Below are 23,763 nucleotides of genomic sequence, written 5' to 3'. Positions count from 1 at the left end.
AGGGTTCTGTGGAGGTGTTTGACCTTCAGAGAAAGAAGGTACAGTTGTCTGTGAAGTCCCCTGCAGGCTGGGTTCTCTGGCCTTAATTCTTTAAAGGCTCAGGTAGGACACTTTTTGCTCATCACATTATGGGGAACCAAAAGCTTTTGCTCTGTAGCTCCATGTAGTGCTGTCAATATTCTGATTTGTTTTGCCTCAAGCTGGCCACAATGCTTTGCACTTGAGGGGTGTTCAGAAATCATTTGATGGGTAAATGCTTGAAAATTTCAGTGCATTAGTGATTGCTGAGGATCCAGTTCACCTCCTCAAGACTTCTAAAACGTGCTTGACTGGTGCTTTCTCTCATTTTTGATATACAGGGAAAAATTTCTCCCAGGATAAAATCAATTCCAGAGATGGATTTGAGACTCCTACTGAGAAAGAACTAGTTTTCAGACTTCTGAAATCCTGTTCTCTAACCCTAATCAATGAACCCATCTTTTTTCTTATTGTGTATATAATTAGGAAAGCATTTCTTAAAGATATTTACATGGTTTAGAAAAAAAACATTTCTTCGATTTTAAAGAAAATTCTCATTCCCTAACCCCAAATCCAAGCCTAAGCTATCTCTGGTGACTTCTTTAAAAGAATCAGTTCCCTAGAAGAAAGATACCAGGAGGAAAAACCTATGAAGAAACCCACTTCCTGACTTGAGCTCACTGGTCTGCTGTCCAAGTTTATGTCTGTCTGAGTGTTAGGCTGAACCTAGCTAGACAGCATTTGTGGTGGGTTTAGAGGAAAGAGGTGGCTGCATTTGAATAGAGGCTGCCCCTTTAAGAAAGGAGACCAGTCTCCTTTCTCCTGCCCCCACCCCCACATATGTGTCCTTGAACAAGTGCAGGTGTGCAGAAGGAGCAAAACAAAGGTCTCTTTCCTCCATGTACTAAAAATGTGTAACTGCCTGGTTCTCAGACTCCAGCCATACTGGCCAAATGAGCCTCACTTAGGTCTGCGCAACTTGGGTGGGGCAATCCTGCTGGTCTTTTGCCAACCTGCTGGGCTTGCTGTTGAGCCTGTCCTGGGCATTGGTGGCAGGACAAGACAGTCTCCTTTACCTCAGTTAATGCTGGCAGGATCTGTCTCTTGAGGCCCCACATTTATGGGACTGCTGCCCAACTCACTCTAGGTCAGCGCCGCATGATGATAGGGTGGAGCAGGCTTGGTGAGAACATGAATGATTAGGGAGAAAAGCACATTGGTGGGGGAAAGAGGATCTAAGTCCATCTGTGGCCAAGATTTCCCCAAACCAGAAATGTCTGTGATACTTTCACTTGCAAAGCAGTTTGCATCTGGTATCCCTTGGTGCGGACCTACTTTTAATTAGAGCAAAGATCCCTACCATTAAAAATCTTGAATGGTTATTTTCATTTAAAATATTAAGAAGTTTTACACTTATCTACTTTTAACTTTTTTTTTTTTTTTTTTTTAACCTTCAGCTTTGTACTTGCTCAAATTTGCCACATGAAAGGCCAATTTATTTCTTGGAGGCCTACTTAAATTGTACTTAATGCTTTTACAATTGAAAAAATTCTGTCCCCTTTTAGTTTTATTTTTAAGATTCTGTTTTTTTGTTTATTTGTTAGTTTTGTTTTCTTGGTACCAGAGATTGAACTCAGGGGCACTCGATCACTGAGTCACATCCCCAGCCCTATTTTGTATTTTTTGAGAATCCTACTGAGAAAGAACTAGTTTTCTTTGTAAAGAAAGAAAGGGTCTCACTGAGTTGCTTAGCACCTGTCATTGCTGAGGCTGGCTTTGAACTCGTGATCCTCCTGTCTCAGCCTCCCAAGCTGCTGTGATCATAGGCATGTGCCATCATACCCAGCAAAGTTTGTTTTTAAAAACACTTTTTCCTGCTGTTTTATTCTTCTGTTTAATTATTGTATTTTCGGTTGCTTCCAAACTGTTCTGCACTGAGGTTGCTCCTTTAGGTCTCTCTTTCTTAAATAAATAAATAAAATATTCATATCTATTTGCATAATAAGAACTTAATTTATGTCTCTGTAAAGTGAAGAGGAGTAGTGATTACTATTTCCATTTTAGGCATAAGAAAATAAAGCTCAGAGAGGTGAAATGAATTGCACAAGATTGCACAGTGAATCAGGGATGAATTGACATCAAAGCCCTGTACCCTTGACTCCCCATGTGGGACTTTCCCAGGGGCATGTTTATATTTTTAGTTTTATAGGATGCTGACATTTCTCAGTACTCTGCTGCCTGACATGACATGTTTTATTTTAAAATTTTTTGAAATCCTCCCTCCTTTTTTGAGGATCTAACATGTCAAAGATGTGAACTTGACAGTCCAAAGGTGGTTTTAATTGACTTGAGAGCTGTTTTCTAATTTATTTCCATTGGTAGATACTGGTTATCTGAGCACTAAGTAAGTACAAGTTCATGGAGTTACTGTTCATCATCGTTTTCATCAGGTGTGTTTATTAAGCACGTGTTTAAGATGTTCTTTGTTGTTATGAGTCAGATTATTAGAATTTGTATTATCATATTATTGCCCTTGAATTCCCAGCCATTGATATAGGGACATATTTATAGAATATAATGACTGTGCAATGATTCACTAAACTAAGCCATTGTTTTCTGGTGGTAGAATGTACCATAACCGGATTATGTTAGAGAAGAGATGAGATTGGGTGAGGATGGTGGCAAAGGAAAGATAGAACTCAAAAGAAATGGGAGATGGCACCTGTGGGTGTAACAGAGCCAAATCCAAATCGTCTCTGCTCTTTTCTTTAAAAGATCTTCCCAGGGCCTTGATCACCAAACAATCCAGCTGTATCACCCTTAGGCAGAAGAGTTTGTACAACTCCAGGTTGGATTTGGTCAAAAGAGCAAGAAACTGTCAGGCTGTTTTCAGTTTGCCATTAAACTTCATTTCACAGGGACTTAATGGTGCTAGAGATATTTTGCAATCTTTGGTGACTTAGGAGGGGGTTGTCAGCAAGGTGTTGATACTTAGATGCTGGGGTCTACCTCTCCACCCCCAGAGGTGGGTTCTCCTGGGGAAGTATAAGTAGAAGATACGTTTGTGAACAGATGGGTCATTTCTGAATTCGAGTGTTCTGTTTTTGCTGTCATTGTTTGGCTGTGGGTAGAGACACCTGGCTGTAAGGGAGGGGCCCAACAGGCCCGTTCTCTGTTTTAGGGCCACCTGCCAGATGTGTGCTACCAGGGCAGAGTCAGCCCTGTTGCAAGGGTGACCAACCATGAGAGTTTCATAGGTTAAAATAAGTGTGGTGTCCTGCCCACACTGAGGTATTTGATTTGAATTTCAGAGTAGAGCTAAAGGATTTTAGCTTCTCAAAGTAACAATTAACCCCCAAAGCACAAGAGGTGTGGTGGTTTTTATTTTGGGGCCCTATTGATGCAACATAGCCCGGGAGTCACCCATATTGTTTGGCTCCAAATATAATGAGAAGGAGTTTGGGTGGCTTTGCAAATCCTCACGTCTTGTTATCAGAGGAGGAGTCTTACTAAAATCATTCAATGAGCATTTATGGAGTACCTCCTGAAGATGAGGTATTGACCTGGCTCTGAGAATATAAGGAGCAATAAGATAGAAGGAGCTGAAACTGGAGTCATTCAACAACAAATTTTTGTTGGTTGGTGTTTGTTAATGAGTGATTTGTTGGTGAGCCACTGTTCTAGGCTTTGCCCTTGGAACATGAGTTCTAGTGATGAGAGAGATGGCCATTGAACAAACTATCAGGGTGGGTCTTGGTGTTAGCAGACCACAGTGAAAATACGAGGAGTCTGCTCAGGGGAGTAGCTCCTCAGCATTGACCCCTGGCCTGGATGGAAGTCAACTGCCTTATGTTAGCCTCACACCAGGAACAGATGACAGAATGCGAACTTGTGGTTGAAATGGAAACGAGGAAGGAGTAGAAGGAAAACCTGAAGTCCAACCCCAAATCACTATTCACTCACCAGCTGTGAGGAGGTCATTGCCATGGGCAGGCAACCCCCAAACCTGGAAAACAAGAAGAAAGAAACAAATTGGCAAATGGGAAGGCTTACTTTCAAGAATATCTTGTTAAAATGTCATTCTAGCCCAAGAGAATATGTTTAAGTTGCTCAGTTCTTAGCTTCAGACTAAGGGACCAAAAAAGAAGGAGACTTTTTTAATAACCAACCTTCACTGAGAGAGATGATAGGCTTTGAAATTCCTAGACAAGGAAGAGGGACTTAAAATATGTCCAAAAAGAGCAGGAAGTTACTTAGAGCTTTATCCCCCCCCCTCCCAAAAAAAAAAGAGATGGTTGTCTTACATTCATGGTGCCTTGAGGGTTCTCTCTGTGGTGGTTGGGATATGAGGGGATGCATCTTCAGTTTGATTTGCTCTGCTGGTCTGAGATCCCTTTAGGTACCCACCTGACATTTCTGTATAATATTCTTCTAGTGGGGACTGTCAGTGTAGTAGGAAGAATTTCCCTCTTACCCAGAAGCTGAGAAGGAAGGAGCAGTCAGAGGAAATTTTCCGGCTGCAGCCTCTCTGCAACAGGAAGGCAGGGATGGCCACCCCCAGGGGGTGGTGTGTGGGGAGGCCCAGGGACAAGGGAGAAGGGGGCCTGAGGGTGTGTGGTGCCCTCCCTCCCGCACTGCTTTGGAAAGAGACCTCCTCCTAACAGGGACCCCTCTGTTGTTGTGGCTCAGAGCTCCACTTGAGAAGCATAGTTTCCCAGTGATGCCACTGGATTCCTGATGTGTGACACTGCAGGGCAACATGGTGAAGGGTACTGTTGACTGCATTGGGGCCCCAGACAGGGACACCATTGTGAGTCACATTTAACATGTGAGTTCCCCTTTCCCATGACTGGAGCTATTCTTAGTGCTAGTCTCTGCTCCCGGGGATGAAGGTCACTAGGACCACTGTCCATTTGGGTAGGTGGATGGGGCCGGGTCGAGGGGTGAGGGGGAGGTGCAGGGCAAATGGAGGAAGAGGATTTATAATTTTAGAGTATGTTGGAGCAAGGGCAGGGATGGAGCCCTTTGGCCCTGTGGATTTGAGTAGATCCACGCTTGGCAGTATAGAAACATCCACTGGGAGAATTGTCACTAAGAGTGCAAGGCTCATTCATTGTTTCCATGAGTCTGCGGCATAGACTTGGATGTGGCTGGCAGATGTTCAAAGCCAGTGTGCACTGCAGCCCCAGAACTGCCTTCACACTGTCTCCACCTGGCCCTAATTTTTCCTCCTAGATCTGAAATGACGGTGACACCTTGCTGTAGAAATAGCCTCCTGTGTGGGACCATCCAGGGCACAGACTAGGCCTGAAGCCAAAATTCTTGCAGAGGTGCAGAGTTTGTAGCTGGGAGGACAATTCCAGGTCTTTCCTGTTTCTGTTGCTTTGCACCAGGGAAAGGGCTTTTTAGGAGTCAGGACAAAAGCAAGGGAGGGAAAGGGGAGGGGAAGGTTGGGGAGGGATCAGATTCCTCTCCTTTGGTGCAACAACCTGGGCTTTCTGAAGAGTGAGAGCACCTGGGTACTTATCAGCCTGGGGTGCTTATCAGCCCAGGGGCTTACAGGGGCAGGTACTTGGGCTGACATTGCCATTGTGTTGACTTTCCTACTGTGAAGCTAACCAGAGACATTTCTTACCATTCAAGTTCCTGTATTTTCCTTTTCCTATTTACCCTCCTTATTCCCTTTGGTGTAAATAGAAAAAAAAAAAAAAAAAGTTTGAGAGATAGGACTTGGAACTTGGGCTCCCAGATTTAACATTTGTTCATTCCTTTTGGACATAAGATTATTCACAGTGAGGGGAAAAAAAAAAAAAAAAACTTCAGACAAGGACTCACCCTGTCCACTGGCCATATTCACAGACATTAGGGGTCAGATATACAGAGAAAGGGCTAGAGCAAAGGAATTCTTGACATTTCAGTTCTAGAAGCGGCACTGGAGGAAAACAGCAGTGAGAATTCTGAGGTTCTCCTGTCTGAGCTGAGCTGATGTAAACTGATGTCTCCTTCTTGGTCTTGTGGGTGTGAGTTTCAAGGACAGGAGACTATGCTTTACTCTTGGGCTGTCCTCTCTGGGACCTGCAGGTGTGCTTGCTGCTCCCTGCCTCTAGCCAGGACCACCAGGTTTCTCCATCTTCTCATCCCTTTCCTCAGCCTGGTATATGAGCTCTTTCCTCTAAGAGATATTAAGACAGTGAGAGAAGTTCTGAGGTAACTTAGTAGGAGGGAGAAATAGTGACATAACATAACCTTGCCGTCACAAGGTGACCTGATGAATTGGGCTGGAAACATCTCCAGTGAGGGTAAATACCAAGGCTAGGAGGCAGCAGTACGGCTGGCCATCTAGTGTCCCGCAACTATTGTGAGAGGTGGGGAAGAGATTTTTTTTTTTCTTTTTTTAAGCTAGAGCTTTTTTTACTTTTTTCAACTGCAACCAGATGGGAGGTTGAGACACCAAGCTTCTGGCTTGATCTTGTCTAGGGGCACCATAGTATTAGAATGAAGAATCTAGAGTCCAGACCACCTGGGTGCCAGTCTTAGCTACTCCACTTGTGATCTGAATGTCTTTGTACAAGTTAGAGAGCCCCGCGGTGCCCCAGTTTTCTTTGCTGTTAAGTGGTTAGAAACAAATAGAATAACCATAGCACCCAGCCTCCTAGTGTTATTGTGAGGGATCATGAGATACCTGTAAAGTATTGCTCAGTTATATGTATAGAGGGTGCACAATGAATCATGGACCCTTTAGTTCTTTTCTTTGCCAGGAGTTTTAGAGAAAACCCCCACCCCCAAATATCTAAGGTCTGTACCATTTACATAGGAGTATTCACATTTCAGAACTTTGGGATGGCTGATTTTTCTGTTTCTGTTTCTTTCCAGGGTTCTTATTGAATGTCCATAGTCACTATGAACTTCATCAGAAAACTTGTACTGTTCAGGGCTTCTTGCAGTTGCATTTCTTAAGAGCAATTTGCTTTCTTATCCCCTGGGCCCATTAGAATGGCTTCTCAGTGGATTCCCCGTATAGTGTCGTGTTTAGTTTTGTGAGCTCAGGCAGGGAGCAGCAGTAGCTGCCAACATTACTCAACTTGCAAGAAGTCTCCAAGAAATCTGAGGTGTGTACAAAATAGTTTTTTAACAATAGGTGGACACAGGAAGCAAATGCTTCACCAATCTAGCTCTCTGTGCTGTTTCTTTGGGTGGTCATTTATTTTCGAGGTATTCACCAAATCCTTTTATTCTCAAATATGTGTAAGGTAATTTCTGCAAGATGGTTTTAAAGAACTAGAGGTGTATTCTCAGAAAGATGAAGTAGAGCTATTTCACATTCCATGTTTAGCTTTGGGTGTGCTGAGGAAGGGGACCTGGAAACCACCATTAGGAAGTAGTTACTGAATGAAGGTTTCCTTTGGCTCTAGGATGACAATGCACATCAGTAGCTGTTTCCTCCTATGGGGTCAGTGGAGGTTGCCTTGGTGCTTTGAGTCTGACCTTGGAGCAAAGTCACATTGCTCTTCTGAGCACCCTTTGCTGTGCCAATAGAGAAGAAAATATAAGAGCGTTTGTTCCCAGTTCACAGCAGGGAGGTGGAAAATGGATTTTAGGAACAAGTAAAATTATGTGTGGTAAGGTGCCTTGAAGGAGTAAAAGATAGAATAAGGAACTGCTCTTATAAACGTAAAGGGAATTTTTTAAGATGAAGAGGAATCCTAAAAATTATTTCCTGTTGCATCAGACATATTTGAAGGGTTAGAGCCTTAGAAAATCAAGTTTCCTCATGAAATGGGGAATCCCAGACCTCATTTACACAATGGGCTATTCCCAGTCCCCTCCTGCTCAGATTGGCTCTGAGATGATGTCATAGGCAGTGTAGACATGCAACAAGCAACATAGGCGACTGGACCCTGTGTTGTCTGTCCAGCAACACCCATAAATTAGATGAGAACTACTGGCAGCATAGTCATTTCAGAATAAAAGGTATCCTAAAACGAAGACTAAGTGACATAAATCTTTAGCATAGGAAATTTATTGTAAGAGTATACCAGGCCTTCCAGAATAAACTCTTGGCAGTGTGGATGGCTGAGATGAGAGAGGGAGAGAAAGATGGGGAGAGTGTTCAGATGCATGAACCTATGAAGACAGTCTGAGACAGTCCTCACCCAACCCCTGGGGATTCCTTGGGTGGCACGTTAATTCCTCAGATAGCGATGATGCATTCCGTTCTGGGTGCTTGCAGTTGTATTTCTTAAGTGGCCTGGGAGGGTGGAGTAATGGTAGAGAGGAATATTATAATTGAAGGACACCCAACATCTGTTTCCTTACAAGAGGAAGAAAGTGATCCTCTTTGTTTACAAATCAGGGGTCAGAGGATCACTGTGGCAGAGGCGTGCTCATGAGCTGTGACTTCTGCTGGGGTTGGCAAAGACATGCCTACCTGAATACCTTTCTTACTTCTTAGGGCAAACATAATACTTAGATTTTGATGGCACAAGGGATTGTGTTTCCTTAGATATCTCAAAAGATAGGAGCCACATTTCTTTCTAGAGTTTGCTTAGCAATAAAAATGGATCGATCTTAAATCAGTCAAAATAAGGCAATTGATATATTTTCTCTTTCTTCCTTTCTTTGAAGATCTTTACCTTTTCCTTCTGTCTGGGCTCTGAGTACTTTCTCCAACATTTGCCCTGTAGGTTGCCTTCCTTTCTCCTGGCTGAATGGACTGGGAGAGGGGAGATGAGGGAATTCCGTGTAATGGGACTGCTTGCCCAGAGCACTGAGTATGTGGTGTAATGATTCACTGTGCCTTGTGTTTCTAGGCAGTGGACCGATCCAGCTGTGGCAGTTTCTTCTGGAATTACTCACTGATAAATCCTGTCAGTCTTTTATCAGCTGGACAGGAGATGGCTGGGAATTCAAGCTTTCTGACCCAGATGAGGTAAGAAAGAAGTGACCTGCAAGGCCTGGACTGAGGAGAAATGGGAGAGGGAACCCTGAGAAGGGGCTGTGAGATTTAGGTGACATTTCCTAGGATTGCAATTGCAGCTCTGCTCCTTGCTGCTTGTATGACTTTGAGCAAGTGATGCAGCCTGCCCAAGCCTTAGTTTCATTGTTGGGAAAGCAGAAAGATAACTTCTAGAGTTCTGTAATACAGAAGGATTTGTCTCATTTTTGGAAAAGCAGAAAACATCCACAGTGCCCATTTGTTTTCCAGGATTAACTGATGTACACTTGAAGTGCCTGGCACATAGTAGGCCCTTTGTCAACAAAATTGCCTTCCCTGACCTTGTCCTCTTCCTAGCACAGTGGCTTTGTGGATGGTAGGGGCCAGACAGTTCAAGAGGCCTTGGGAGACTGGTGCAGCTGTTCATTCATTCATTCTTTCATTACATAAATGCTTATTGAGGGGTTGATCTGTGTCATGCCCAATTTCCATGATAAAAAACAATGAACAACAGAGACAAGATCTCTGTTCTGGGCAGACATGAGAAAATATTTGTGCTCTAGTACAGAAAAAATGCTTCCTGCTATTGAAGGTAGGTAGGATTGAAGCTCAGATCCTCCCCTTCATATACCCCCATTATATTTTATGCTTTCTAAGCAAGAAAATTCTAAGAATAAGGGGAAAGAAGAGTCTATATTGTGGTTCTTCTTTTTTCTCTAAATCAGAAAGTGTAACCCAGTTACCTAGGAGTTCAAGGTCACTGCTTTTCAGCAACTTAAATAGTTAACTTTCCTACTGTCCCTACCTAACCCTGGAGAACTAAAGTTCAGAATTGTGTAATTTGCAGCAATGTGAATGGAACTAGCAGTCATAATATTAATGAAATCAGTCAGGCAAGGAAAGACAAATGCTGCATGTTCTCACATGTGGGAGACTACAAAGTTGATCTCATAGAAGTAGACATTAGGGCTGAGGAGGTAGTGGTAGAGCACTTGTCTAGCATGCATGAGGCTCTGGATTCAACTCCCAGTACCATTAAAAAAAAAAAAAAAGAAGAAAGAAAATAAAATGAAGTGGGCAGTGAAGATGGTTGCCGAAGCCTAGGATGGGGTCAGGGGATGAGGTGGAGAGAGGATGGTTAATGAACACACAGAAGGATGAGTGAGGTTGACAACAATTAATTGAAATAGGTAGTAGAGAGAATTTGAATGGCCCCATAGAAAGTACCCATACCTGTCTCAGGTGGTAGACATGCCAGTTACCTTGATCATTACACGTTATGTACATGTATCCAAAGTTACATTGCACCCCATAAATGTTATCATGTGTCAATTAAAGTAAGAATTTATTTTAAAAAAAGAAAAATGAAATTCAGAGGAGATAGTTCAGAAAAATATCTTCTATATGTCCATGAATCTCATCTTATTTGAACATCACAGGCCATCATGAATGGGCAAAGATATAATAAACATATTTTGAAGTTATCCAATAGCTTTATACCCACTCCTCCTCTTAAAATTTTTTTTTTCAATTTTTATTTTTTTAAAATTTCAGGTGGCCAGGAGATGGGGAAAGAGAAAAAACAAACCCAAGATGAACTACGAGAAACTGAGCCGTGGCCTTCGCTACTATTATGACAAAAACATCATCCACAAGACGGCGGGTAAACGCTACGTATACCGCTTTGTGTGTGATCTGCAGAGCCTGCTGGGATACACCCCTGAGGAACTCCACGCCATGCTGGATGTCAAGCCGGATGCCGACGAGTGATGGACCAGGAAGGGACTGGGGGACCCTGCTGACACCTTACAAAGAACAACCACTTTGGTTGGACTCCTATTTTTTAATTGTTATTCTATTTTTTATTTTCCAGAACTCATTTTTTTACATTCAGGGGTGGGAATTAAGAGAGCTGCAGCTGTAATCCATTGTACGTGGTCACAAAGGGAAAGCCAGGACTTGTGGGGTGGGTGGGGCAAGACATTCTTGAGTAAATATTCAGGACAGAAAGAAGGGTCTTTTTAGAAGCTTGAAGGATCTGAGTTAAAGGATGAAGAGACTAACATGTCCAGTAACTTTTTTTTTTTTTTTTAACTTCACCTATGGAAAAAAATGCATCTTGAATTTTAACAGACCCAATAGAAAGAGAAATTGTCATATCCAGAGTCATGAGACTAATGAAAGGCAGTTGGGTTGCTTTTGTTTTTAAATCTGGGAGGGGGAAAAAAGGAGGGGGGATAAAAACATTTTCTTTGGGGTATGCACTAAAAAACCAAGAATTTTACCTTTTACTCTACTTTTTGAAACAGAGATGGACTTCAGTGGGGGAGGGGGCCAAAACTGTTTTTGCGTTAAAATTGATTTTATTAAATTTTGTGCCAGTATTTTTTTTTTTCCTAAAAAATCGTCTTAAGCTCTAAGGTGGTCTCAGTATTGCAGTATCACACAAGTTTGTTCTTATTTGCTGAGGATTTTGTCATAATGAAAGAAAACTGTTTATATAGACCCCATTGGAAAAGTGAAGCTCTGTCACTGAGATCAGGGATCCCAAATTCATGTGACTTATATATGAAGGAAATATTAATGCTGATTTGGGTACAGGAGAACTGCACATGTGAACTTCATGGATAATTTTAAAATAATTATCACACCCCTTTACTTAGTTTGTCACTATTGAAGTCTCGGGTTTGGACTTAATGTTCAGCTAATAAGCATTAAGTCTTTGAACTGAATGTATTTTGCAGTCCTGGTTTTAGACTATAATCAATGTTGGCACGCTATTGAAGTTGGGGAAAGGAAATCAAAGAGGGAAGATGAACTGGGTTCTTGAGTCAGTCTCTATCTGTAACATAAATGACTTAGAGTAGAAGCTGTATGCATGGGCATTACCCTTCTAGTCTTAAAAAGTAAGTCCCTAAAAATGCATGTCATTCCAAATCAACACTTTATAATTTATCCTTTATGTTTTCTTTTCCCAGAATCCCCACATTTATTGTCCCCCTATCCCACTCTGTTATTCAGTAGGCAGAATGTACAGCTTTCTGATAAGTGAGTGAAAGAGTAACTTCAGACACAAAGAGTGTAGTCTTGCTGAGTTTTAGAGGCCATGGAAATTAAGAGAGCATTTCAGTAAAATGTGACTTGGCTGTCTCGGAAGAGATGTACAGGCTTTCCTTTGAAGAACCGAAGCTAATCAGGTAGGATGTCAGGTGAGACCGAGCACACAGAGGACAGGAAGGACCTGGATGGTGTTAGGGCCTCGTGCTTGAATCTCTTGTCTTGGCAGAGGGTAGGTGGAGGTTCACTGCAGAAGAGAGGGATGACTTGAAGGCAGAGGGAACAAGGAGCTTGAGTGAAGAAAATAAGGTGGTCCATGAGATTTGAATTTATTTTTAGTTCTCCCGAAGCTTAAACACAGTCAACTGTGGCAGTCATCTTTCTGCTGGTTGTGAGGAGGGGCTCTGAAAATGAGGTTTGGGGGCAAAAACCAACCTTTAACTGGGGAGGAAATGTGCCTAATGCAATTAGAATTCCTCCCACTTTTTACACCCCAGTTAAAAGGATGACAGCGACTTCCATGAATAATAAGAGGGAGAAACAATTAAGATGAGCTTCTCAGGGCTGGTCCCTTTCCGGACTTAGCTAAGAAACTGGAAGCACTAACTACCTTCTAGCATATCTTCATGAAAGTTGATTGCTGACTCCCAGATCCCCTTATAGACCCTAAATTTTCAGGAAAGAAGCTCTGTGATCCATGAGTATCCTCATACTGATCAATTGGACCATCCACACTCAAAGTAAAGGCAGAATTGTCCCAGCTATGTATTTTGATCTTACGGATGCAGGTGCCTTAATGAAGCTCTCAAAATATGTTTGGAGCTGCTCAGGGAGTGTTAGGTGGAACCATTTGGACTACATTGTTTTCTTTTAGACTATGTGATCTTTGTTGGGCACTGGCAAAGTGTGTGTATGTGTTTGTGTGTGTGCGCGTGCTCGTGTGTGTCTGCAGACATGCAAAACTGCGGCCGAACTAATACCTAGGTTTTGTAGTTAAGTCTTTCCACATGTTGATAATGGGTGAGAGTAGAACCAAGGCCAGGTATTGGTCATTGCTTGATATTTGCAACCAGGCATAAAATCACTTTCTCAAGTCATCAGCCTTTTCTATGAAATTGATGCTGAAAACTCCCCTGCTGAGTCTGTGTAACACCTGCAATCCCGATAGCAGATAAGATGTAAGTGCCTCCTAGCGCTCCCCAGCCGGCTTCTTTACTAAGATGCCCTTTCTCTAGGGCCACTGTTTTCTGGATTTGTAGATAGTGTATTAGTTCAGACAGCTTTGTCCATCTGGCCATATGCTTTCTCCCCTCTTGTCCAAAGGCCAGAGACCATCCCAGGAAGAGTGGTGGGTGGTTTATACACTGGAAATGTAGCAGCATTGTTGCATTTATGCTTTTTAAAAACACGTTAACTTCAGAGGAAGGAAGGGCAAATCTGGTCTCACTGGGTGAAACCCTTATTTTCTTGGAAATGCCTTAACCAATGTGGGTTTTGGTTTTGGGCTCAGAGTCACCTGCGGGATGTCCCTACACGGAGCCCTGATTTTGTGCCCAAGAGGATTGATGGTAGCATTCAAAGATCAGAGGCACTCTTCCTCACTTTGGAGATGAACACTCTGGGTTTTAAAGCATTAACCTGCCTAACTTTCATGGTGAAAAATACACCTCTTTTCTAGTCATGCTGTGCATGTTGCTTTCTCTGTTGGGGTCTATATAAATTTGTTGAACTCTTATCTACATTCCAAAGAAGTTTCAAGGAACCATAAATATATGTATACATATACATATATGGAATATATATATTAAAATAAAATTATCTCTATCAGGAATACTGCCTCAGTTATTGAACTTTTTTTAAAGAAAACTTTTTTTTTTTTAAAGCTGAGAAGTATTGGGGTGAAAAAGATGTTATATTGTGTTTGACTATTTTCCAACTTGTATTTTCATATAATTTATATTTTTTAAATGTCAAAAATTTAAAAGCAAGATAAAAAAAAAAGAAGGAAAAGCAGGTGCTTTTTAAAAATCAGAACTGAGGTAGCTTAGAGATGTAGCGATGTAAGTGTCTATGTGTTTTTTTTTTTTTAAATGCAAAAAAAAAAAAAAAAATTCTTACCGGGGAGTTTTTTTGTTTGTTTATTTTAGTAGCTGATGCTGGCACATCATTTTGCTGGAGAGTTTTTTATATACTGTAGCCTGATTTCATATTGTATTTTAAACTGTGTGAAATTAAAAACAAAGAAATTCATTCATAATGATGTGGTTTTGGCTTGATTCTTTCCTGTCTGGATCATGTGGTAAAACAGGACAGATTAACCAGCTAGAGACACACAAGAAGAAGTGCCATCCAGTTTTTCGATCCCACTAGTTCAGGACCATGTTAATAAAGATTTCTTAATAAAGGGTGAACTGTCACAGGAATACAGGGAGGTCATCCAGCTTCCTGATTATTGAATATATTGTGTCACCCTTTATGGAATGTCCCTGGCCTTGTCATACATTATTCATGTCTGAAAGACTAAGCCACATGAAGAAAAATTTCAGTGACTCAACAGGTAGACATTTGATTTCAGCTAGGTGCAGTTCCTGATGTGAATATAGGAAGACGAACACTTTAGATGCTCTAAACAAGGAGCGTTATTTTTGTTTCTTCTTCTGGTGGTAGCTTTGCTCTGAAGCAATTTGGGCTCCTTTCACCTATTCCTTTGGTCCTATTTCATTAGGACTGATAAGATCTGTCAGAACCCCGAGCAATCCAAGTCATAAATAAACGCGTATTTATAAGTGCGACAGAGAGGGGTGCTTAGGAATGCAATCTGCATGGTGCCTTAGCCTTGTTGTTGAAACTGTAGAAGGTGGATGTTTTTAATTAACACCAACATTTGCAACATGAATCCCAACTCACAGCTGGAAAGAGAATTTTTGCTGAATTGTTCACAAAGAGAGCTCTGTTTTTGGAAAGTCTCTCTTTTCAGTCCTGGAGCTTGAGGTTTGCTGAGTACACGTTAAACACAGACTGTGTGGTCTAGTGGTCAGCGAGCCCAACTGGCTGTAAGGAGGGCTCTGCGACCTAAATCCCAGTGAGGCCACCACCACTCACTGGGAGATTTTGAGAAAACAGTTTGAAGTCCTTATATGTTTTCGTTTTCAGCTGAAAACCTGGACAAAGCCACAACTCCTAAGGCAACCTGTGGCCACATGAGAACTCTTTTCCCCCTGAATAAGTAGTTCATTGCTTTCTGCCTCAGTCAAGGTTTTGGTCAGAGAGCTTTCCTTCAATGCCAAGTTGGCATTAGCCCTCAGAAAAACTGATTTAATACTGACCAGGGTACAAGATTAAGATGTAGTTAAACACAATCAGCTTAGGTCTCTTTCTCCAACTAGTTCTGATGGGGAACTCCAAAGAAACAGCTTGGTGACCTGTCTTTGTGATATTGCCAAGACCCCCATATTGAAGCTGTTAGTAGGGAGGAAGCTAAATGAGAGCAGCATCTTCAACAACAATTGTAGGATTTTGGAAGACAGGACAGGGTGAGGGGAAGAGACCTAGGGAGTCATTCAAAAGGAGGTGATGGTCAAAATCTATAGATTTCACTTGCTTTCTGGAGGTCATAGAATAAGAAAATTGGCCAAGTCTGACTCTGCTGACACAGATTTGAAGAAAACTCGAATCAAAGCTCTTCTCCATCACAATTGAGCAACGGAGTTGTATTAGTCCATTTCTGTTGCTATAATAAAAAAAAAACAAGACTGAATAATATATAAAGTAAAGAGGTTTATTTGGCTCATAGTTTGGGAGGCCAACAATCAAGATTGGCAATCCCATCTGAGGGTCTCATGGCAGGAGGATGTGCAAGAGGATAACTCCCATGATGAGAGAGGAAGCCAGAGGGATTCAGGGACAGATGAAAGAACTAACACATTTCTTGAGACCAGCGTTAATACCTTCCCAGGGCAATGCCCCATGGTCTAATATTACCTCCATCTAGGCCTGACCTCTTAAAAAAGATTCTGCTACATCAACATCACCACATTAGGGACTCAGGTTCCAATACAGGGTCACACTCAAACCATATCTGAACCATAGCAAGAAATTTTTAGTATCATTGAAATGTAATTATTTCACTCTGAAAAGGAGGAAGATTGTGACTTGTGTTTTGGGTAAATGAAGGAGGTAATGTAAACTAGAAGTGGCACACTGACTGATGGCATGACAGATGCTGTGCTTGGCCTGAAGAGTATGGGAGCCCACTCCCCGGCCCAAGTGAATCATGTACTCTAGCAGGGTAATGGGACAGTTTTTGAATTCTGACATTCCTTTATAGCAATATCCATGAGCATGGAGCAAGCAGCCCTCTCTAGATGAACAAGAATCTCCCGTGTCATCACTAGTAGGCCAGTTCCACACATTTACATTCCTGCCTACTCCCTAAGGAATTTGAGTTTGTGTCCCTTGTTGCAGATGTCTATCCACAGTCCATGTTTGCTTGGCATGAAACACATTTAATTCTAGAAGCTACAGTGGAAGAGAGTACATGAGGTCATCAGGGTCATCAGAGAACCATCTGACTCCTAAGCCCTCATTCTTTCTATCACTCCATGTTGCCACCACAGGAAGGTCTCCTTTGATGATGCTGGCTGTGGCTCCCCATGTGTGGGACCCACGGCCCTGATTACCAAGAGATACATTGCATACACCAAACATGAGACAAGGACAAAGTCTTTTAGCAAGGATGCTTTTTCGCCACATTCCCAGCCCTAGTTTGTATTTTATTTAGAGAGAGTCTCACTGAGTTGCATAGCGTCTCGCTTTTGCTGAGGCTGGCTTTAAACTTGTGATCCTTCCACCTCAGCCTCCCAAGCTGCTGGGATTACAGGTGTGTGCCCAGCTCCTAAGTCCTTCTGACCTCTTCTTTTCCCCAGTGGCTGCTCTGGCAGTGGTTTGTGACGTGCTTCCAATTGTACAGAAGTTCTTCTCCGGTGCAGATACAGACATACCTGAACCCCCTTGTAGGCGGTTTGAGAACCTTGCCCTGGCCATTTGGGTATATATGTTAGTCTACTTTTCTTGACTATGACCAAAATACCTAACAAGAAAAACCTAGAGGAGAAAGAGTCTATTTTGGCTCACAGTTTCAGAGGTCCAGTCTCTGTTTGGCTGATTCCATTGGTCTGGGATCACGATGAGGCAGAACATTGGCAGAAGAGAGCTTAGCAGAGGAGCTCATAGCTGCCAGGATTCAGAGGGAGAGAGAGAGGAAAAGGAGCCACAGGGAAGACGAGCCCTTCCAGGGCACACCCCCAGGAAAATACCTCCTCCAGCCATGCCCCACCTACCTACAGTTAACAATTCCACTTTCTCCATTCAAACTAGGATGGACTGATCAGGTTACAGCTCTCACAATCAGTCATTCCCCCTCTGAATATTCATGCATCAACACAGGAGTTTTGGAGGGCAACTCATATCCAAACCATAACAGCATACCATGTTGATTTAGCTTGCTGCTGGTTGTTTGCTACTCTGTGAGATCCACCCAAACTGTGAGAATCTTCACCAAAGAACAATAAATAACAGAAGGGATGAGCATTTTCCTGGCACGTTTGCATTGATTGAGGCAGAGATTTAAGGATGCTAATTAAAGTAGGTGTTGATCCATTGGTGAACATTTTTAAGTTGAGGGAAAAAAAGTATTAATTGAGAATTTAGAATTCCAAATTAGGGTTGAGGTGGATCTGGCCTTAGTGCCCTTTGGTCAGTACCATTTCCTGTTTTACTCACTGTCCCCATCCCTTTCCCCTTTCCCATTTTCCTGGCAAATACATCTGTCCTGGGAAAACTAGTCTCATTCAGTTGCCTGGCGTATCTCAATGTGCTGACGTCCAAAGTAATGATAGTGATGATCATCTGCTCATAGCAACAGTCGGAAATCAACAATGACCTGGTCTTGTGATATGATCCACAATCCCCAAAGCCTGTTTGAGTTTACAAGCCTATCTCTAATCTCTTGTCCCTGCCATTCAGGCTTTAGTGCTCTCTCAGCCCCAGTGTTTGTACAGAGCTTTGATGTCAGGTCAGCTGTGGTCCCTCCATGTGATAGGACATAGAGGAGCAAGGGAGATTTCAGCAGCCACTTGTGGGAATTGCTAAGAACAAGAGATAGCCACTATCTTTCCTCTGCATACTCCACACTATCAGCCTGAGCCACTGATTCTGAGCAGTAGCAGGCTATTTTTAACCTTCTTATAGGCACACCTGAAATTTCTGCTATGACTTTCCTTATTCTATCCCCCAGATGTGCCTGGTAATGATTAAGGGTCTAGAGATTCTGGAAGAAGTGGCAAAGGCTTCACAAGCGAGGGGTTCTCATGATGACTGCTCTCTTTGGTCTGGGATTCTTGTTTTCCAGGCAAGAATATTCCAAACTTTAGAAGGACAGATGTGACTGGAAGATTCTGAACAACCTTGGAAATTGTGTAGAATCCATAAGAAATGGTTGTGGTCCTCACAGCTCTCAAGAGAGGGCAAGTTCAAAATTCTAATGGTGATTGAACCAGGGAACCCTTCTCTCTGCCCATCTATTCCTCAGGTAGATCAATTTTGTTCTATTTGTTTTGGCTTCCATAGCAATAAGAAAGTTTACAAATACAGTTCAGCCAATGTACTTTTAATTTGCCACTAATACACATCAGAAGAAAGAAAGAAGGAAAGAAAGAAAGAAAGAAAGAAAGAAAGAAAGAAAGAAAGAAAGAAAGAAAGAAAGAAAGAGAAAAGAAATGATAGAGGCAATTATCAGTGTGACCAATGTTTGGGGGTAATGGATATTTTATTTTGTTTTCTTGATGGTCAAATTTTCATGATGGTACCACAGAGATATGCACTGGAGCCCAAGAGGATTTAAAGTATTCTCTTCAATACTGATCATGGAGCACTGGAGAGTATGGACTCTTCAGGATAGGGCTTGGAAGCTGTATTGACTCTAGGCACAGGCTCTTGCACAGGAGCAAGTAGGGGGCCATAACATGCATTATGATGACACATGTTAACTGCTCTTGAAATCCCATATCAGAACCCTTACCACAAATTCCAAACAGCCTTCCCTCTGCTACCACAGTAACAATCCCAAACCTGAAACCTAGGAACGTAAGAAAGGTGAATCCCTATGTGGTGGGAGGTCTTATATATCTTTGTTTGCAGAAACTGAAAATGCAGGGTTTCATTTCATTGGACTATAAGATGACATAACTAGAAGGTACCTGACATAATGACACCACCAAAGAAATTTATTCGGAAAACTAACACTTACTGAGCACCTACTATGGGTTTGGCATTTGGGTTGAATACTTTCTCAGGGAATTCATAAGAAAAAGTCTGCTTGTAGTAAATTAAAGGTGATAGCCAAGTAAAGAGAGAGGTGCCATCCAGTGAGATGACACTGATTTGCCACTAGAAGAAAACAAATCTAAAGGAATTTATGGCCAGAAGGTGAGTAGCAGCTAGGTAGATGGAAAGGGAAAGATTTTCAGATAGAAAAAAAGCATGTGCCGAACCTACAGGTGAGCAAGTGTGTGGACTGAGAGATAAATGGAATGCTTTGTGGAGCTGGAGCACAGAGCAGGAGTGGGAGGACAGGGGAGAGAGAATGCACACGGAGACTGGAGTCTTCCCTGCAGGTGCCATGTGAAGCGTAATGCAGAGTCCTGGAGAGCTCCCCCAGGCTGAGTACATGACGCCACTGTGCTTAGAAAACTCACTCTGAGTGCAGAGAACAGATGGGAGGGGACAAGGATGGGGGCAGGGAGTCCAGCTGGGAAACTGTTTCACTTGCTCTGAAGAATGCTACAAGAGAAGTAGCAGTGGGCACATCAGAAAGGTGTTTAGGTGCATAGTCACCAGCACCAGGTGATGGGCTGGTGTGGAGGCGGGGCGGGGCAAGGAGGGGCACTGTACCAGGACCCTGACTGTGGGTGGTATGCAAAGAGGATGGTGATGATTCCTGACCTCGGCTACAATGTCAGAGTATGGATTTTAGATCTAGGAAGAACCTTAGTGATAAAGTCTAAGGATAAGAGACTTTAGGTCACTTGTCTAAGATCACATTACTAAGTGGTGACAGACAAAAGTAGGGCTTTGGCTTACTTACTCCATGGCCAATGCTTTGTATCTAGAGAGAGTTGGACTGAGTTGTCCCTCCAAATAGAATCGAGTTCTTCCTTTCTTGTCTCCCTCCATACCTGCTTCCCTCCTTCCTTCTTTCTTCCTCTTTGCTCCCTTCCTCTGAGGACAAGAGCTATTTAGCTTACGAATGGAGGTGACAGGCCTCCCTACATGACTGACACAGGCTGTCTCTTCTCATCAGGGTGCTAATCTCTCCCTGGAGCCCTAGACACTTGCCTCACCCCACCTGTAATTGAAAGAAAAAGGGAAGATGTTCCTTTCGCAGTACCAGCTGCTGCTCTGAGAGCTGCTAACCCTCATTTTCCAAGTGAATCTTGAGCATTATTCTCACAATCCTTTTTGAGACATAGGAAAGAGCTGGTGTCTCTTTGCCCAGTATTATTGTATCTTCCAACCCCAACTTTGTATCTGGGTCTCACATCCCTTCTCCTAGGCTCAGAGCCTCCTGCTTTTTAAAAACTGCTTTATATAGCTGTTGGTGGTTCTTCCTCTCTCTTTAAATCTATTCCGTTGATTCTCCATCCTGAGTTTTCTCCCTTTCCAGAGACGAAACTTGATGTCAGTGAAAAGAGGGGGCGACATTTCCAAGTAAGGATTCTGAGGCCAGATTGCATGGTTTTAAATCCTGGCCTTGACTTTTGTAAGCTGTGTGAACTTGGATAAGTTAGTCACTCTGTCTGTGCCTCAGTTTCCTCATTTGTGAAACTCATAGGCTTGATAAGATGATGGTCCGTTAATCTATATCAGGTCTGGACACATAGTGAGTCTTATGTAAGAAGGAGCTATTAGTATATCTGAACTGTAGCTCAGAAAATTCTCTTTCTTCTTTGAGAATCATGTTTTCCCTGGGCTCCTATAGACTTCAGCATTCAGGGTGAGGACTCTGGAGGATCTGTCTGGAGGAGTATTTGCTTCCCACCTTCCCAGCCCTTGGACCAGGCCCTGGGTTCTGAGGCCCCCCAGCCTGCTGTGGGCTCTGCCTGCCCTTGCAGCTGCAGGTGGGCCCAGCAGCTGGCTCCCAGCATGGAAAGGCGAGGGCTGTTCTGCCAGCTCCAGGACTCAGCGTTTTCCACTACGGGTCCTCGCTGTTTGTTTCCCTCCCTGGGCTCCCCCTGCTGAGCTGGGACTTCTGAATGATGTCCAACAGTAACGCTGGGCCTACCCATCGTCCTCTCCCACTACGGAGCTCCACGCCTTCCTCTCGCCTCCTCCGGTTGGCAGGCAGAAGGCAGCGGGCCTGGCTGGCTCATGCAGAAAGCTCACATACAAAGTGCCATTGTAGGGGGTTGGTCTGTGGGAGACAAATGAAAGGGATTTCAAGATCAATAGCAAGTTATTTTTATCCATGGAAGGGCTGAAATGTCTTTATTTTCCATCTTGGAAAACAAACTTTAAGGGCTCATTGTGCTTCAGAGGGTGTTTTCATTTACCCTGGTATTCAAAGATTTAGAAGGGAGGTTCAGAAAGACCCGGAACTGGAAAGGATGAAATCCAGAAAACCAGGTTGCTGCAGTCATCACATCCCTTCCCCCTGGTGGGGAGCTGGGGAAGTGGGCCAGAGCCCAGGGCTGCTCTTAGCCAGGGCTCTGAGTGCCTCGTGTGGGACACCTTGGTGGGCACCTTCCTGCTCCCTCCCAACTACTTACTCACACCCCTGGGCTTTCCCGGGCTGCTTTTGTCAACCAAATCCTAGCTTTCTATGTCAGAGTGGGTCCACTCAGGCAGGGGTCTTCAAAGTTCCCAGTCCAGTGATTACACAGTAAAGCACAGGATAAGGAAGGAAATCATTAAAACTTTCATCGATACTCACTGTAATGTAAAATGGGAAAGACATTTTTATTTACTCACAGCGAATACACATATCAATTATGGTGCCCTCAGTAAGGCTTCCTTGGGTAATTTGCATGTATGCAAAGCACTATGTGGGAAAGTGGGAAATATGCATGTGAATGTGGGGGGGGGCGTACACTGGTCTCCTTATTTCTTTTTTAGCATATGAAGGTATTTTAAGGTTCATATATGCACATTGAGTACTTTTACAAACCAAATTATGTAATTTTAATCAGATAACCCTCATGAAATGGACAGGTAGCTTACTGTGTCCTGCAATGAGACAATGGATTGTAAACAACATTCTGGAATAATCCAGGCTCAGGAAGACAAGAAAAAAGCCATATTACTTTTTCTACTCTTGAAATAAATTGTTCTTATCAGCTGAGAGTTGAAATTAAGTTGATAATTATTTAATTTGATTTGATAAAGTTTGGTCAAAGCACTTTCCAAATTATTGGGACTATATTAAATGTAGATTTACATCCATTGTCATTAATAATGATTGGTGCTCTGGGGTATTGTATTGTTAAAAATGCTACCAGATATTAGCTGGTGCACATAATTTAAAAATAAATAAATACACATGTATTAAAGGTGTCTCTTAAAGATGTTTATTGACAAAAGTATAGTATCAGGACAATTTTGAGAAGATTACCTTAAAGGAGTATTTGTTGAGGGCCAGCAAGATTTCTGATTCTTCTGAGAAAATCCCAACATTTGTGATCAGTAAAAATCAGTTTAAATTCTGGCTCTACCACTTAAAACAGAGTTTATATTCTCAGTTTATTAAGTGGCTTTGGGAAGACATAAAACTTCTCTGAGCTTCAGTTTCCTAAAAATGAAATAATGATACATATTTCCCAGGTCTGTCTCGAGGATCAACAGCATACTTCATGTTAAGTGCCTAAAACAGTTCTTGACATGCAGGAAATACTCAAGAACTATTCCGCCTTTCTTGTGTTCTCTTTGTTTCTGCTGGGAAGCTAGAGACCAACCATCTTGAGATGGAATCCATTCTCTGCAAAAATCCTACCACTGGCTTTACGAGAGCATCCATCAAGACTGGGAAGGTACGCCTGTGCTTTTCAGCTCATCACTGATTATTCTTGGCTTTCGGGGGGAGAAGCTTTGAATGTGTTTCAAAACCACTCTGTGGAACTCTCCTGGTGGCTTTCTAATCAGTTTGCAATAAATAGTTGTATGTTGGTTTTCCTCCAGTTCCCAGCAGACAACTCTTTTTTTAGAAGGTATCACACAACAGTGCCACAATTGGCAGTGATTGGCCCCCCATGATGCAACTCAGCCAGAGAGCTCAGAGGCAAAAGAGCTGTGGAAACTAAGAGGCCTCCACTGAGCCTGAGGCCCGGCCTTTGGCAGAGCATTTGGCACAGCCAAGCTATGCTCTGAAAAAGGGGGAAAAAAGCCAATGTGTGTGCACATGGGAGAGTGGGTGTGAGAAGCTAAGTAGATTTCTTCTGGTTTCTTTCCCTGATGCTCATCTTACATATCAGGATTCTGAAATTATGTAAGAGTGAGAATCATAATTTTCCTCACTACCACCTTTCATCCACATTCTTGCTCAAATTGGAATTGATTTCATCTGATAAAAGTCATGTACTAGTTTTGAGAACATCACTAGCTTGCACCCATGGCACATGTTGAGGCCCCTCACCCTTCAAACCTGCCATTTTTGACAGAACATCAGGATCAAGTCTTAGTTCCAGACCCAACATTCCTTGCAA

At 42.7% G+C, this 23,763-nt stretch overlaps 1 protein-coding gene across 6 annotated transcripts in view; it reads left to right on the top strand.

Annotated features, from left to right (window-relative positions):
- The window catches only part of Ets1 (ETS proto-oncogene 1, transcription factor), a 131,875-nt gene extending 117,608 nt beyond the window's left edge, over positions 1 to 14,267 (top strand). For all 6 annotated transcript variants that reach the window (XM_048796115.1, XM_048796112.1, XM_048796114.1 and 3 more), the window contains 2 exons: positions 8,829 to 8,947; positions 10,508 to 14,267. In XM_048796115.1, coding sequence (XP_048652072.1) covers positions 8,829 to 8,947; positions 10,508 to 10,723 — 335 coding nt within the window. In that variant the 3' untranslated portion in view covers positions 10,724 to 14,267. The remainder of the gene's footprint in view (positions 1 to 8,828; positions 8,948 to 10,507) is intronic.
- Positions 14,268 to 23,763: the final 9,496 nt, after the last annotated feature.

This window comes from Marmota marmota, unplaced genomic scaffold (assembly GCF_001458135.2).
Source record: "Marmota marmota marmota unplaced genomic scaffold, marMar, whole genome shotgun sequence".
NCBI classification, from domain to species: Eukaryota; Metazoa; Chordata; class Mammalia; order Rodentia; family Sciuridae; genus Marmota; species Marmota marmota.
This window is presented reverse-complemented; position numbering and strand designations above follow the sequence as displayed.